This window comes from Panthera leo, chromosome C1 (genome assembly GCF_018350215.1).
Source record: "Panthera leo isolate Ple1 chromosome C1, P.leo_Ple1_pat1.1, whole genome shotgun sequence".
NCBI classification, from domain to species: domain Eukaryota; kingdom Metazoa; phylum Chordata; class Mammalia; order Carnivora; family Felidae; genus Panthera; species Panthera leo.
In genome coordinates this window covers 48,251,395-48,266,020 of record NC_056686.1, presented here as the reverse complement: position 1 = coordinate 48,266,020, position 14,626 = coordinate 48,251,395, and the positions used below count along the sequence as shown (strand labels likewise).

Genomic DNA, 14,626 nt, shown 5'->3' with positions numbered 1-14,626 from the left:
AAACATCTCCTTTAACATGGTATGGGTACCCCTAGGGTATTAATGAGGGGTACTGAAGACTAGTGCACAACCACCGTGGGGAAGACAGGGCAGAATGCATGTTAATCATCATCAGCATGAGGATCATAATGTTAAAGATATGGACATCCAGGAGTGTGGACAAACAGCATGCCCCTGATGAGGGCCCACGAGTAGGATGATGAGGGACTCACTGCAAGGACTCCTTGGAGAAGTCCTAGTCCTTATCAACCTACACACCTTCACTCACTATGTAAATAGTAAGGACAGATGAATTTCACCATAGACTCCACCTGAAGTCTTGCTGCCACTTAGGAGCTGTGAGACCTTGAGCACGCCTCATCTTTTCCTGGGATCCTCGCTGAATGCAGACTTCCTGAGCTCCAACTCCAGATTTCCCAAATCTTTGGTGTGGGCCCAGCAATTTGCATTTCAGCAAGGTCATATTGTACAATAAATTGTGGGAATAAGTGTCCTTAACCTTGGCATTGTGAATTAAAGGTTGACAGGCGTTAAAATTGTCGAAATTGTTCAAAAAAAGATAGTAGTAATTCAGTTAGCTAATTTTTTTTTCCTTCTTAGTGATTTTAAAGGAATTAGTTATATATGTTAGTAAGAAAGAAAAAAAATCTTGGAAATAGATTTTCAAGAGGTCTCTAAAGATTACAAAGACAAGAAAACAGGATCCCCAGTCCTGAGGTTTTCTAGGGTCATCAGAGCTTGATGGAGTATCCAAGGCTCAGGGGAATTGGTTGAAAGCTTTTGAGAAAACAAAGGAACAGCAAAAATGCCCTGTTGGCTCAGTCAATAATAAGGGTAGAGCTGATGGACAGACAACAGGGAAATGAGAAGGATCAGAGAAAAATGTATAGAAAACCTCTGGAGAGAGGACAGAGATTGGAGAACAGGTCTGAAATAATCAGCAGCCTGAAAGGGAAAGGGCACAAACGTCCCAGAGGTTTCAGTAAGCATCAGGAATCGAGGATGACACTTGGCATCGCCCAAAACTCACCCAGATTTGGGAAATGCAGATAAATGTGTTAACAAAACACAACGTGTTAACAACTCTGAAGATGTTCCCAAGATTCCCATCCTGCAGTTACTCAATCAGACACTAATCTAGGCACTGCTGTAAAGGGACTTTGTAGATGGAACTGGTTACTAGCCAGATGACCTTAAAATACAGAAATTATCCTGGATTATGCAGTATAAACTCAGTGTAATCATGTGAGCCCGTAAAAGCAGAAGAGTCAGTCAAGTGACAGAGTAGGAGGCAGAAGAAATGAGGCAGAAATGGAAACCGGGGAGATTCAAAGGATGAGAAGGACATGATCTGCCATTGGTGGCTTTGAAGATGGGTGAGGGGGGCAATGAGTCAAGAAATGCAGGTGGTCTTTAGAAGCTGAGGACCCCTGGCTGACGGTCAGCCAGGATATAGGAACCTCAGTCCCACAACTGCGTGGAGCTCAAACTGGCCAACAATTTGAATGAATTTGGTAGATTATTCCCAGAGCCTCCAGATATGAGACTTTGGTTCTGGTCTTGCGAAAATTGGAGCAAAGAAACAAGCTGAGCCAGCCCAGGCTTCTCACCCACAGAACTGCGAGATAAGAAATTTAAGCCTCTAAGTTTGTGGTAATTTATTCAAGCAGCAACAGACAACCGATAAACTCATGAAGCCTAGACTGACATTCTCCCTTACAGCCTTATTCTGTTGGTGAACCCTACGTGACACACTAGTTTGTTTGCCAGGCCCCAGATACACCAGGCACTTCACATCTTTGTCTGCTTCTGGTGCTCTAAATCCAAGCCATTTTAAAAAAAAAATTTTTTTTAACGTTTATTTATTTTTGAGACAGAGAGAGAGACAGAGTATGAGTGGGGGAGGGGCAGAGAGAGAGGGAGACACAGAATCATAAACAGGCTCCAGGCTCTGAGCTGGCAGCACAGAGCCCGACGCGGGGCTCGAACTCACGGACCGTGAGATCATGACCTGAGCCGAAGTCGGATGCTTAACTGACCAAGCCACCCAGGCGCCCCAATCCAAGCCATTTTAATGTACTCATGCACCAGTATCCCAAAGCTGCTCTGGTCAACTATCCAGGTCCTTAGTTGGTGTCATTCAGCCTGTCTTGATTTACATACTAATGATTTACATACTGATTTGGATCCCATCCTTGGTCCCCTGGCCTTACATCTTTCTCATTGTTTGTTTGTTGGATATTCCTAGCGGGTTTCTACCCAATTCACTCCTCGGTCTTCTATTAAGCCATACTACCTTGGGAAGGACTCTTATTTGTAATTCATATTCCTCTTGCCTCCCTCTCCTGGGTTTTACTTGTTGCTTGGTATAGTTAGGGAAGAGAGCACTAAGAAAATAAAGTCTGAATCTGTGACATAAATTTAAAAAAATTACTCAAATGAGAAAATATGGCAGACACACTGAAAACAGAGTGGGAATACGAAAACACAAAAACTTAATTTTTTTCTTTAAAAACATTTTTTTCCTTAAAACATTTTTTTTTCCTCCCAATGGATATCAGGGGTCTCAATCTGAACACACCAGGTTTCTAATATCACTTCTGTTTTTTCCCCCTCTAGGAAAAAAATAGCTGTGATTCTCTGAAACTTAGAGAGAGAGAGACAGAGAGAGAGAGAGAGAGCGAGCATGAGCAGGGGAGAGGGGCAGAGGAAGACAGAATCTTAAGCAGGCTTCACGCTCAGCACGGAGCTCAACACAGGGCTCGATCCCACAACCCTGGGATTGTGACCTGAGCTGAAATTAAGAGTCTGACGCTCAACCTACTGAGCCACCCAGGCACCCCATCTCCGTCCTTTTAAATCGGGCAATGACATTGTCGGGCAGGGCTGTGAGAAATGCTGGTGATGATGCATGTAAAGCATCTGTCATGGTGCCTGACATGCTACAGTCCTGGAGAAAATGATATCTATCACAAAACAAAATACGAGCTGCTAAACTAGATACCTCAATAAGAAAATGCGTTATCAGAAAACCAGCTAGGTGATACTTAGGATATTAAGCTTTGTTATACGACTCAATTTGTCATAGGCAAAAATATGTAAAAACAAAACAAAACAAAACAAAAACAGTGAGATGAACCGGCATTAAATTGTAACAAAATCATCAACAAACCCATGTCAAAGAATGCACATCTCTGCAAGCCTGATAAATGTTATCAGTCACGAGCTGCTTGAATTAGCCCATGAGCTTCCAGGTCTGGCATCCTCCTCCCCATCAGAGGAAGCCACTGGGAGACAGCCTGTGGCTCCTCCTGAGATCTTGCAAAGCCTCATCTGCATTGCTGACTCCATCCACATCGGACACTGTTTAGCAAGGTCCATCTCTAGCTGGGGTTCCGTCCTCTGGGAACCGGCTAAGATCTTACAACGCGTCTTCCCTTTCTCTGTCTCGGTTTTTCACATGCACACTTGCTCTGGGCTTGCTTTGAAGAGCCGTTGGAGCAGGACTCAACCTCTCCAGCAGTTTGAGCAGCATATGGTCTTATGTTAGAAATCACAGCTCTTCAAAGCACGAGAAAATAACTTTCCGTTCTGGGTAGCGCTGTTCTTGCAAAAGGAAGCAGAGAAAACACGTTTCAACCACTGGGGGATATGGTGTTTTCATGGCCTGATAGGCTTCTGACATGACTTGCTTCTTTGATTACATTTGATGAATTGACTTCTTGGATATTTCAGGAAAAGAATGTTTTAAAAAGCGCCAAAACAAAGAGGTAGTATTAATTTGAGAATAGAAACTAGTCATATATACCGAGACGCATGCCCTCTTTCTAAATTCCTCCAGCACTAAAGTTTTGTAAGGCACACAAAATTTGAGTGTTTCCTGCTGTGGTTAAGGGAAGTGAAGCCTAAGGACTTATGTAGAGAAAAGACTAATCTCTGTACAGTATGAAATGTGGCTTCTGTGAGGACCAAGTGACTGTTTGCCTTCACCAGCTGGTCGTGCACAGCCGATGACCTCCGTGGCTGCTGAGTCCAGATGGTCCCTGGGCTGAGGGGGATGGCTCATGACTGGCTACTTGGCATCCAAAGGCTACACTTAGAATCCTGCTATCATCTTCTAACACGCAGATAAGGGCCACCGAGCAGAAGCCACAGGTTCCGAAGTATTTGCTGGTGTTGTCTGTCCACTATGTGATAGTCTCCCCCTTGTTGATTCTGACAATCATCCCCTAAGGAAGCCTGTCCCACTTACTGATGAGCAGACTGACCTCACAGAGCTAATGTCAAAGGTCACACAGCTGGTACATTTTCAAGGCAGGATGCCAATGCAGATCTGACTTTGATCCCTGGGCTCCCTTTACTGTTTCACAGGGGTAAAAACTCTCCAACCAAACATTTAAAATAAAAACAATCAGGGGTGCCTGGGTGGCTCAGTGGGTCAAGTGTCTGACTTCAGCTCAGATCATGATCTCACAGTTTGTGAGTTCGAGCCCTGTGTAGGGCTCTGTGCTGACAGCTCAGAGTCTGGAACCTGCTTTAGATTCTGTGTCTCCCTTTCTCTGCCCCTCCCCTGCCCATGCTCTGTCTGTCTCTCTCTCTCTCAAAAATAAATACACATTAAAAAATAAAATAAAAACAATCATAAAAACTATCTAAAACAGGCCACCATTCCTGATGATGAATATTTAGCTTCATTTTTCTTGATGCATGACCATGCCACATTTCTTTAAATACAAGCATTTTTTCTTATGTTTTCCTTTTAAAGAACTTAGAGCCATCAGTGTTAAATGCTTTGATACTGATTGCTATGACCCGAGCTTCTGCTCCCTTTACACATCATATGCAGGGCCCTTAACTAATTTATCAAGTGGAAAGGAGAAATATTTACATAGATGTCTACTTGGCCCAGGCACACCATTAAGCTGCCCACATCCCTAGCCTCTACCTCTTTTTAGCCTAGTGCCACAGGTCAGTCACAGAAGGAGAAATGAAGCAGCCATGCACATAGACAGGAGCCAACTGTCACCAGAACAAAAGAAAATGATGTGTTCACACATAAGGGAAGGATTCCTGGGTTATGCCCTGTTCCTACTTCTGAGGGCAGGCAGCTCTAAAGCAGAAGAGTTTATAGCCAGGTCAAAGCAGGAAGGAAACAAGCACCATTACTGAGGAGAGGAAGAGGTCAGAGCTTAAATCCAAGGGCCAGGGTAAGGACAAACATGGGAGAAAGGAAGAGGGCCAGGTTTCAGAGAAGGGGAGCGAGGACCAGGCTGAGGAGTGTGGTTTGGTATGAAACCACGTGTGAGACGGGTGTTAGGACTCCCATCTCACAGTCACTAGTGTATGGTGCAGAGTAAAGAGCTATGAGTTAAGGCAGCCTGTGGGGGTGTGCTTGCTCAAAGTCAGGACTCACATTTTTATTTAGGCAGACCATTTCTTGGCATTATGACTTTAGGCAGGTCACCGTTCATTCGTTCCTTGACAAATAAAGACAGAAATAATTGCTTAGCCATAAGGCAATTATTCGATGCCTGTCTTTGACCTAAAAACACTGCTGAAAATTTTAATGTTTATTTATTTTTTGAGAGACAGAGACAGAGCGTGAGAGAGAGGGAGACACAGAATCTGAAGCAGGCTCCAGGCTCTGAGCTGTCAGCACAGAACCCAACGTGGGGCTCAAACCCACAACTGTGAGATCATGACCTGAGCTCAGGTCGGACGCCTCATCGATTGAGCCATCCAGGCACCCCTAAACACTGCTGAAATTTAAAAAGTAAACAAGCCATAGGTAGTCCCTAACCTCAAATTTTTTTTCTAATAAATGTAAAATATACGCTAGGTCATATGGCAGCTGTGATCTTATTTTCTTCTGTAAAAATTGTTTTTTATTGACTTCAATGCAGGTTTTAATTCTGCTATTCTGTATTTTTAGTTGTCTTTATCATCTCCTTTTTTTTTTCCTCATTCCACTGGCTTTCCATCTGAGCTCACTTTTCCCCCCACTAAGTTTCTGTCCTATTTCATAGAGATGTGCCTTTAAAAACAAAACAAAAAACAAAAAAAAACAACCTACTGAACATGCCGAGTCTTTTTAATATTTTCTTTTGGTTTCAGTAGTAAATACTTCTTTAAGAGGCCTTTCCCTGTGTTCCAATGGTACTTCTTTTTGCTTTGTATGCAACATGTTGTTTTCTAATGGACTCACTTTATTATTTCTTTATTCATTTCAACTAGAGAGCTATACATATTCAGTGCTTCTCAGCAGAGAGTACACATGATTTACTGTCTGCCCCACTGACTGCAACTTGGATATGCCTCTTCAGATCTAAAGCTAGTTGCCAGTTCCCAGAGTCTAGCAGTTTTTTTTTTTAATATTTTTAATGTTTATTCATTTTTGAGAGACAAACATACAGAGCATGAGCAGGGGAGGGGCAGAGAGAGAGAGAGATGGGGGGGGAGAGAGAGAGACACAGATTCTAAAGCAGGCTCCAGGCTCTGAGCTGTCAGCACAGAGACTGATGCAGGGCTCGAATTCACGGCGAACCACTGTGAGATCATGACCTTAGCTGAAGTTGGCACTTAACCGACTGAGCCACCGAGGCGTCCCTATTTAAAAAAAAAATTTTTTTTTTTTTAATTAGCAGCTTCTATTTTGGGTAGCTTTGGTGGCCTCACCACTACCCGGTTTTCTACCCTTAGAACAGACAGCAGATGTGCAAACCTATAGCCCTCCTCCAAATTCACAGCTTTTCCTAATGTTGACTCCCATTAACAGAGTTTTACTCGGGATCCTCAGAACGTAGGGCAGCAGCATTCATCCCAGATGGGTCTTCCTGCCCAGCTGGCCTCTTGGGTTGGCAGTTTTCTGATGGATTGAACTGAAAGGGAAGATAAGGTCTGGGGTTGTGGGAGAGTTCTGGGAAATTAAACTCACTGGCTGCTTCCAAAAAAACAAAACACCCTAACCATCAGCAGCAGCATAGAGGGAGGCCTGCCCTATTCTTAGGCTTAAAGGGACCTTGCGTTATTAAGCCAAGGAGCAGAAGGTAGGTCTAACCTCTTGCAACGCTAGAGGTTCACTTTGCTTATATGTCATGTATTATGTTTATGAAACAAGTTCCAGCTAGTCTTTTAGATTCTAAAATTCTTCCCAGATTCTCTCTGAGACTGTTGGTGCTGGTGTTGCTAGTTGAACGACATGTTAATTTTCAAAGTCAGTGTGAGTTTATGCCTTTTTTTTTTTTTTTTTGCATCCTCACATGTATTTTCAAATGAAGAAGAGGAAGTCTGCATCAGGTCTTACTACCCAAATGCCACATAAAAAAAAAAAAATCATTCAAAGTCCGACATCCACTGAGCGCCTGTTTTGGCTTGCACAGATACCTGCATCACAAGCATCACACTGCGTAATGTTCATGCACACACTCACATGTACGCAATAATCATCTCCCTGGTTTTATGTGAATTTGGGACACCCACAGTTTCTTTTTTTCTTTGTGTTCGTAGTAGGTGATCAATAATGAATGAATAACAAAGATAAGAGACAAGAGTCAACCGAGCGAAGGATAAAGAACTGGGAGAGTGTAGTGCTAGAAAGCAGAAGTACACAGAGGGTCCAGGGCTTCTCTTGAGATTTTTTTTTTTTTTACTACCAAGATAAAATGCTAAATGCAATCTATCATTGCTTAGATAATGATGCAGGGAACCAAACTCGGAGGAGTTCATGTTCCATGTTCTCCTCCCCTCTAGAACACTGCATTTACTATGGTTTTCCTGGTTCCAAACCCTCTTCCTTGCTTCACTCAGTGCCAATGTCACCTCCTGTCTGAAGCCTGTCCTGACCTCTGAGACTAGGCTGGGCAGTCATCTCCCACACATCTAGGGAGCCCTGGACAGTAAGTGGCACCTGCAGCTGGCATGCCCAGTATCACCTGTTTATATATTCTGTCTGCCCAGTCCCCCATCCCGACAGTAATAGTCCTGACGGTTGGAATTACATCTAGTTATTCTTATATCGCCCAGCAACTATAAAAGGCCTGTATTAGTTCAAATATTTAATTAATTAGTTGATAAGCAAATGTCTTCATAAGTAGGATAAAATGGGAACCTCTTGGCTTCATTTAACTGGACATTAATATTGGTATTAAATACATATCATATGGATACTAAGAGCAGCAACCAATCTATTTAATATTAGCAAACTGTTCATACGTATGTTTTTCAAAGCAATACATGGTTTCTTTCTTATCTCCATGTTGACTGTCAATTAAGTACATATTAAGTACTTAGTATATGTCCAGAGAAATGTTTCAGAAGCCAAAAGAAGAAATCACATAGGTTTCCTTCTCTACTGGGAATATCCTGACCATTACAGTTGCTAAGTAGACATTCTATCAAGCACTTCCCTTCCCTCCCTTGAAACATGCTCTGTGAATATACATATTGTTGTACCTTACTGTATCTACGGCAGTGCTAGGCACTTCTAGGTAAAAAATAAAGATCTACTAAATGAGTGCTGGAGATAGTAGTCACTGCAGGTTCTGACAAAGGATAACATGACAGTAGAGATTTCAGGGTGATTACTTTGATGTTATCTGAAACTGAGGGAAAGAAATACTGGCGGGGGCAGTGCCTGGGTGGCTCAGTCGGTTAAGCATCTGACTTCGGCTCAGGTCATGATCTCATGGTTCGTGATCTCGAGTCCTGCATCGGGTGAGCTTGTGCCCCACTTCAGGTGAACACGAGCCCTAGTTCTCTCTGTCCCTCCCCCTCTCTCAAAAAAAATCCCTCTGCCCCTTGTGGGATTCCTTCTCTCTCTCTCCCTCTGCCCCTCACTCTTTCTCAAAAAAAAAGCAAGAAATACTGGGAGAAATTTTTAGTCCAGAATTTCCTTCCTTTTGTCTTACCAAGGTCACCTTCTCCTTCTAGTGATGTGATGTAAATTCATGGAGAGACAGCTATTCCAATGTAAGCCCAACCCAAGGCCAGTTACAAAAGGAAATCACTGTTAAGAAACAGTACATGAGATGTGAGTTATGTTTGTAAAACTTTTCAAAAAGTAAACATACTAGGATCTTCTGATACAATTGGGAGTATGTCCCCGTGTAAGAAGCCTTCTTTGGTAAGCATGTACTTAGCTGTACTTGTTATAATGAGACAGGCATTCATGAAAACATTCCATTGGCTCCTTTGGAATTACACTTTGGATTGAGGTTACCTTTATAAGAATATCCTTACGGTGGCAATTCTTAAGTCTTTGGGTGTCAGGCTTGGTTTTAAGGAACAGAGAAAAGACACTGGGAGCCATGAGTCCTGCCATGCTGGGTATTGAAGCTGGGTATGACAGAAGTTGGCAAGAGAGGTAAGGACTCCAGATCCAAGGCCATGGGCTCCAGACCCATGATCATTTCACTCCACAGCCCTGCATTGTTCTGGGGTCATCTTATGAACTGGTCATGCTTCTTAACATCGTGAACATTTTAAAGGCCCATTACATTTGGCTTCAGGTATTTGTCTCCAGTTAAGTCACTCACTCTTGTACCCACGCAAAATGTGTTCTACCCCAACCTGTTGGTACCCAGGAGTCAGTTATCTGCAAGGGCAGCTTTCTGGCTGCAGTTTGTGGCCACATGACCCTCTCCCAACTTTCCTCTTCTGCTTCTGCAGGCCAAGTAAGGAGGCCAAGCTCATTGTCGGTGGTGTGGGCACGCTTCATGGACTCCAGACAGACATAACTTTGGCTACGTCCCATTTTCTTTTCTTTTCCTGCGACTCCCCTTTTATTAGCAGAAGTTGATTGTATCAACTAGGTAATGAAAATAAAGATCAGGCCTTCCTACCGGCGTCATAAAAACATTTTAAAAATCTCAATAAAATCAGTCATAAAACCATAGAATTTTGAGTCTCGAAGTTCTCAAAGCCAGCCGCCTGTTCTACCGTCACTCAGTGTAAACCCTGAATTGCCACGTTTGGCCTCCATCCTGAACTCCCACCTCCATTCACTGCACATTCTGCTTCTTGACTTCTTGACATCTTGACATCTTCCTGGATTCTGAATTCCTGGTTTATTTTCCCATTTGTGGCCTCTCTTGGCTTCCGGGAACTGAAGTTGACTTCTATTTCTCTAGCTTGAACGTGCTTCTTCCAACCTCAAATACGATTCTCAATGGTATACTACCTACACTCAGCCACCTAATCTTGCCTGGCCACCAGGGTGTTCTATCTTAGTTTAGGAGGCTATGAACTCTGCCACAAGTTGATCCTGGCTCCTAAAGGAGGGCTCCAAATTTTCTGTACCATCAGTGACCCCAAAGGTCACCAGCAGCTGAATTTATCCATCAGTGTAAGTTATTAATTTTCTTTTCCTTTTAGCAAAGCTTAATCTGAAATCCTAATAATGTTAACATGCACTCGGAACAGCTCTGACTCAGAGCTTGAGCAGACATGTGGTTATGGCAATCAAGACCATGGGTGGTAATATTTACCACTTATTTACTGGGCAGCCTGGGGATGGAGACAGAAAACATGACTCTGCAAACTGATGTGAATAAAAAATCATAAGGCAGGGGCTCATGACTTCCAGCCGCTCCACAGGACAAAGAGGCAGCAGTAGCTAAATGTAAGAAATACTGCTTTTAACGCTTTCAAGATTGGCTCGGCAACAATGAGAACTTTCAGCAGCTCATCCTATGGAGCAGCAAGGGCCTTCGCAACAAGCGATGCATCTGCAAGAAGCCTGTGTGCCCTTGCCCCGCCTTGTTTATTTTTCCTCTTTTCCTTTCCCCTCACTTTGCTTCCTCCCAACTTTGTAGACCTTTGGCCTGCCTGCACCTTCGTGCAAGGACTGGCTGTTACTTACCATGCCCTTTAGTGTCAGATCTGCTAAGGGAGACCGGTTGCCATGGAAGTCTGGCCAAACATGTAAATCAACAGTGAGGAAACCCACAGGCCGAGCCTTCTTAATCAGATCCAGGTGACTGTTCAAATATGCATATACACTTTGGCATCTGGAAGAGACGTTGATTTTGTTTTGAAAAGGGGGGGGGGGGGTAGGGTCGGGAGGCAAACTCTTCGGCAGAAAGAAACAATCTGTACTTCCCTATCAGATCCAGAAAAAAAGCAGAGTCCCCAACCTTCAGCAAAGAAACTACCCAAACCCCCAGAAACCAGCATTTTGTACTCTCAGATCATGAAGTGCCATCACCAAGAACAGGCAGCATGTCCTGGTGCAAAGCGGAAAGGCTTGGAATCGGAAGACCAGGGCCAGGAGGGGCTTTACCCCTAGTAGGTGTGTGACCATGAGAAAGTTACTCAAACTTTCTGAACCACTTTCTTCGCATCTGTAAAAACAGATAGCATAATCCCTGTCCAACTTACCTCATGGGGTTATTGTCAAGATCAAAGGAGGCTATGCATGTGAAGATACGGTATTTTGTAAACGGGACAATAGTGGACATATGTAAAGGATTTTTAAAAAATCTGTATTGCTAATTGTAACAATAATGATGGGGTGACGAGTATAAACCTAAGTTCTTGGACTCAGCATAGGAGCTGGGCCACAGGAAGTGACAGCACAGAGGAATGCAGTTAGATCAGGAATTAGGAGACTTGATTTCCTACCCAAAGGCACCAAATGGCGTCACGTTTGTTCCTGCTCCTTTCTAAGGCTCAGTCTCTTTGGATGCAGGATGAGGGAGTCACAGTCTCCACATGTCTGGGGGGAGAGGGAGACAGAGGTGAGGAGACTGAGAGCTACGGTAGTCCTGGTCCTGGCCCTCTGGTAGATCTGGGCTCAGATCGGTAGCTGGGTGACATGGGCCAGTAACTCGCCCTCTGTGAACTTCAGTTATCCCATATAAAATGGGTCTCATAATACCTATCTCACGGAGCTGAATCTTACTGCAAGGCACAAAGGTTAAATTTGGTCGCCCTTCCCCTCTTTAAATGTGCTTCATTCTCAAAGTCTTGTACCAACGATTCTAGAGGAAAGTGGGTTTATCAGAGGGTGGCATCCTTGCCTCTTGTCACTGGTGACCTTGGAAAGATCTCACGGCTTGAACAATGGCAGGAAGAAAAGTATAGGAAATCAATGTCCAAGGGAGGGTAATATCTAAGGTACTCAAGATGACAGTATTTGAATTTCAAAAATGTTTTAGGAGTGTCGCTCAGAGATTTCTAATTCCAGTTTTGTGACACTGTGAATGTTCCCATGGAGCCCATGAAGTTCCCAAAAATTTTCTAAACTAACATTAAAGGAAGAGACAAACAACTAGAGCAGTGGTTTTCAAACCCTTTTGTTAAATAAAAATTTTTCTTAATTTTTTTTAATGTTTATTTATTCTTGAGAGAGAGGCAGAACGCAAGTGGGGGAGGGGCAGAGAGAGAGGGAGACACAGAATCCGACGCAGGCTGGAGTCTCTGAGCCATCAGCACAGAGCCTGACGCAGCGCTCGAACCCACGAATTGTGAGATCATGAAGTGAGCTGAAGTTGGACACGTAACCGACTGAGCCACCCAGGTGCCCCTGGTTAAATAAAAATTTTGTGTGGAACTCCAATATAGGAAGGATAGAAAACCAAAACTGCTCCACGTAAGTGCCAGAGTGAGGGAGTATGTCTGTGTGCACGTGTGCAGGCCTATGCAAGATGCTCAAAGAAGTGAAGACAAGTGACCAAGTTCAAATTTAAACAAAGCCTTCTCTGAGGGATTCTGAAGCCATATCTGTAACCCAGATTGGAAAAGACTTGTCAAAGCCCACATTCGAACTCTGCTTTAGCATGATTCTCTGACAGTGTTAGGAGAGGATCCTGGAGGCCTCCCTGGAAGGTAGGGCCGGAGCCATATACCTGGGTAGAATACAATCACATCCTGGTTTTCTATTTCCCAACTCTCTCTGCTCACGGTCCAAAAGGAACATTGACCACAAAAGCCACAGGAACGTCCATCCGAGCCAGAATCCAGAGTCTGCACTGATTCTAGCAACATCCGACTTCAGAATACCATCACTGCACTTAAAGCGAAGGGCTTTTTTTTTTTTTTTTAAAGCACACATCTATAAATCTTTTCATTTGCCTCTCAAGGAATCTCAGGGTAGGGCATTTGGTTTCAGACATCTGGGTCAATAAGAACCTATAGGCCTAATTACTATTGATTTGTCATTGTCTCATTTACCGTGGGTCTTTGCAAACAGTGAGATTCGTTTAGCCTCTTACATATATGGTCACTCATGCACTAATGAGATCCCTGGGGGACGGGCCATATGCTTACCCCTTTGACTCCTAACCTCCTCACAGCTGTATGTTTATTCTTTGAATGCGGCCATTCTCCTGCACGTTTTTCCAATTATACCTTACCATGTGTGCTATCTGAGTATATCATTCAAAATGAAATGCACTTGGAAAACATTATAATAACAAATGCACATCATTATTCACATAATTTTAACCTTACATGATGCCTTTTTTGGTTCTGACTTTGTTTCATTTTGTATTTTTTTTTTATTATTTTTTATGTTTTTATTTTTTACCAATTCCTTCTCAAATGGCGGTCTGACCTCTCCCAGCTCGGGAATCACACATCAACTGTTTCAAGTGTGTGCTTCTCCTTCCCTCTCACAACCCCCAGGCTCACGTATCTTCGGTCAGAGGGAGAAATTCCTGCTGCCCCGGTCCCACTGCATATGTTGAAGAAAACACAGTTGCAACCTTCACACAGTACATTCACTGTGTAGCAGCTGGGTGGTCAGGTACACAAATTCCCTAAGCTTCATTAACTTTTCTATACTCAGGACTAATTCTTTTCCCTTACAGGCTGCTGTGAAGATTCAATATACAGCCTCAGCACTGTACAATGAGAGGTAATGAATAAATAGTTTCCCCTCCCTTCCCCTCGTAGGAAATTCATTTCTAGCTTTGAAACATCCAAGAGTCAGGGAAGACTGTTCACAGACTTTATTATTTATAATCTTAGATGAGGATAGCACCCCTGGAATCTCTACTCTCTCCTCCCTCTCTATAAATCAGTTAATTCTTTGGATTCTTGGGCTGCCCAGAAGTGTAGTGACCATAATTTCAAAGCAAAAATCATAATACATGGTCTAGAAGAAGACATGTATGTCCTTTCTAGGAGTTGAGGAAGTCTGTCTGTCTTCAGTTCCTCACCTCTTGACCCGCTGCAATACGTAGTCTACTGAAACTGGTCCCACAGTGAGGAACGATAGCCTTTGCTTCCAGCTCCAATGGACCATCTCCTGCCTTTATCTTACTTGAATTCTCTTTCATTCTGTACCATTTGACCACTTCTTACTCATTGGTTCTCTTTCTCTTGATTCCAGACACTATACTCCTTTGGTTTTCGTACCTCCTCTCCAGCTGGTTCTCTTTCGTTACTTGTCCCTTAAATATCTTAAGTCTCCCAGAGACTTGTCCCTCTTTCCATACCCTTGGATGATCCCATCTTCCTCTCGTGGCTCCAGGTACCATCTAGGGCTGAGGACTTTCAAATATATGCTCGCATCTCCTGCTCATTTCTTTCCTGAGTTCCAGGTCAGACAGCCAACAACCCAACCAATGGTTCCTCTTGGAAGTCCATTCTTGAAATCTTGCCCACTCCCAACTAGGTTTCCTAC

The 14,626-nt window shown here is 43.4% G+C and overlaps 1 protein-coding gene across 1 annotated transcript in view; it reads right to left on the bottom strand.

Annotated features, from left to right (window-relative positions):
- Positions 1–14,626, bottom strand: part of FGGY (FGGY carbohydrate kinase domain containing) — a 417,339-nt gene that overhangs the window by 96,099 nt on the left and 306,614 nt on the right. Inside the window, 1 exon segment of the mRNA XM_042951880.1 lies at positions 10,859–11,006. Within this exon segment, the coding sequence (XP_042807814.1) occupies positions 10,859–11,006 (148 nt within the window).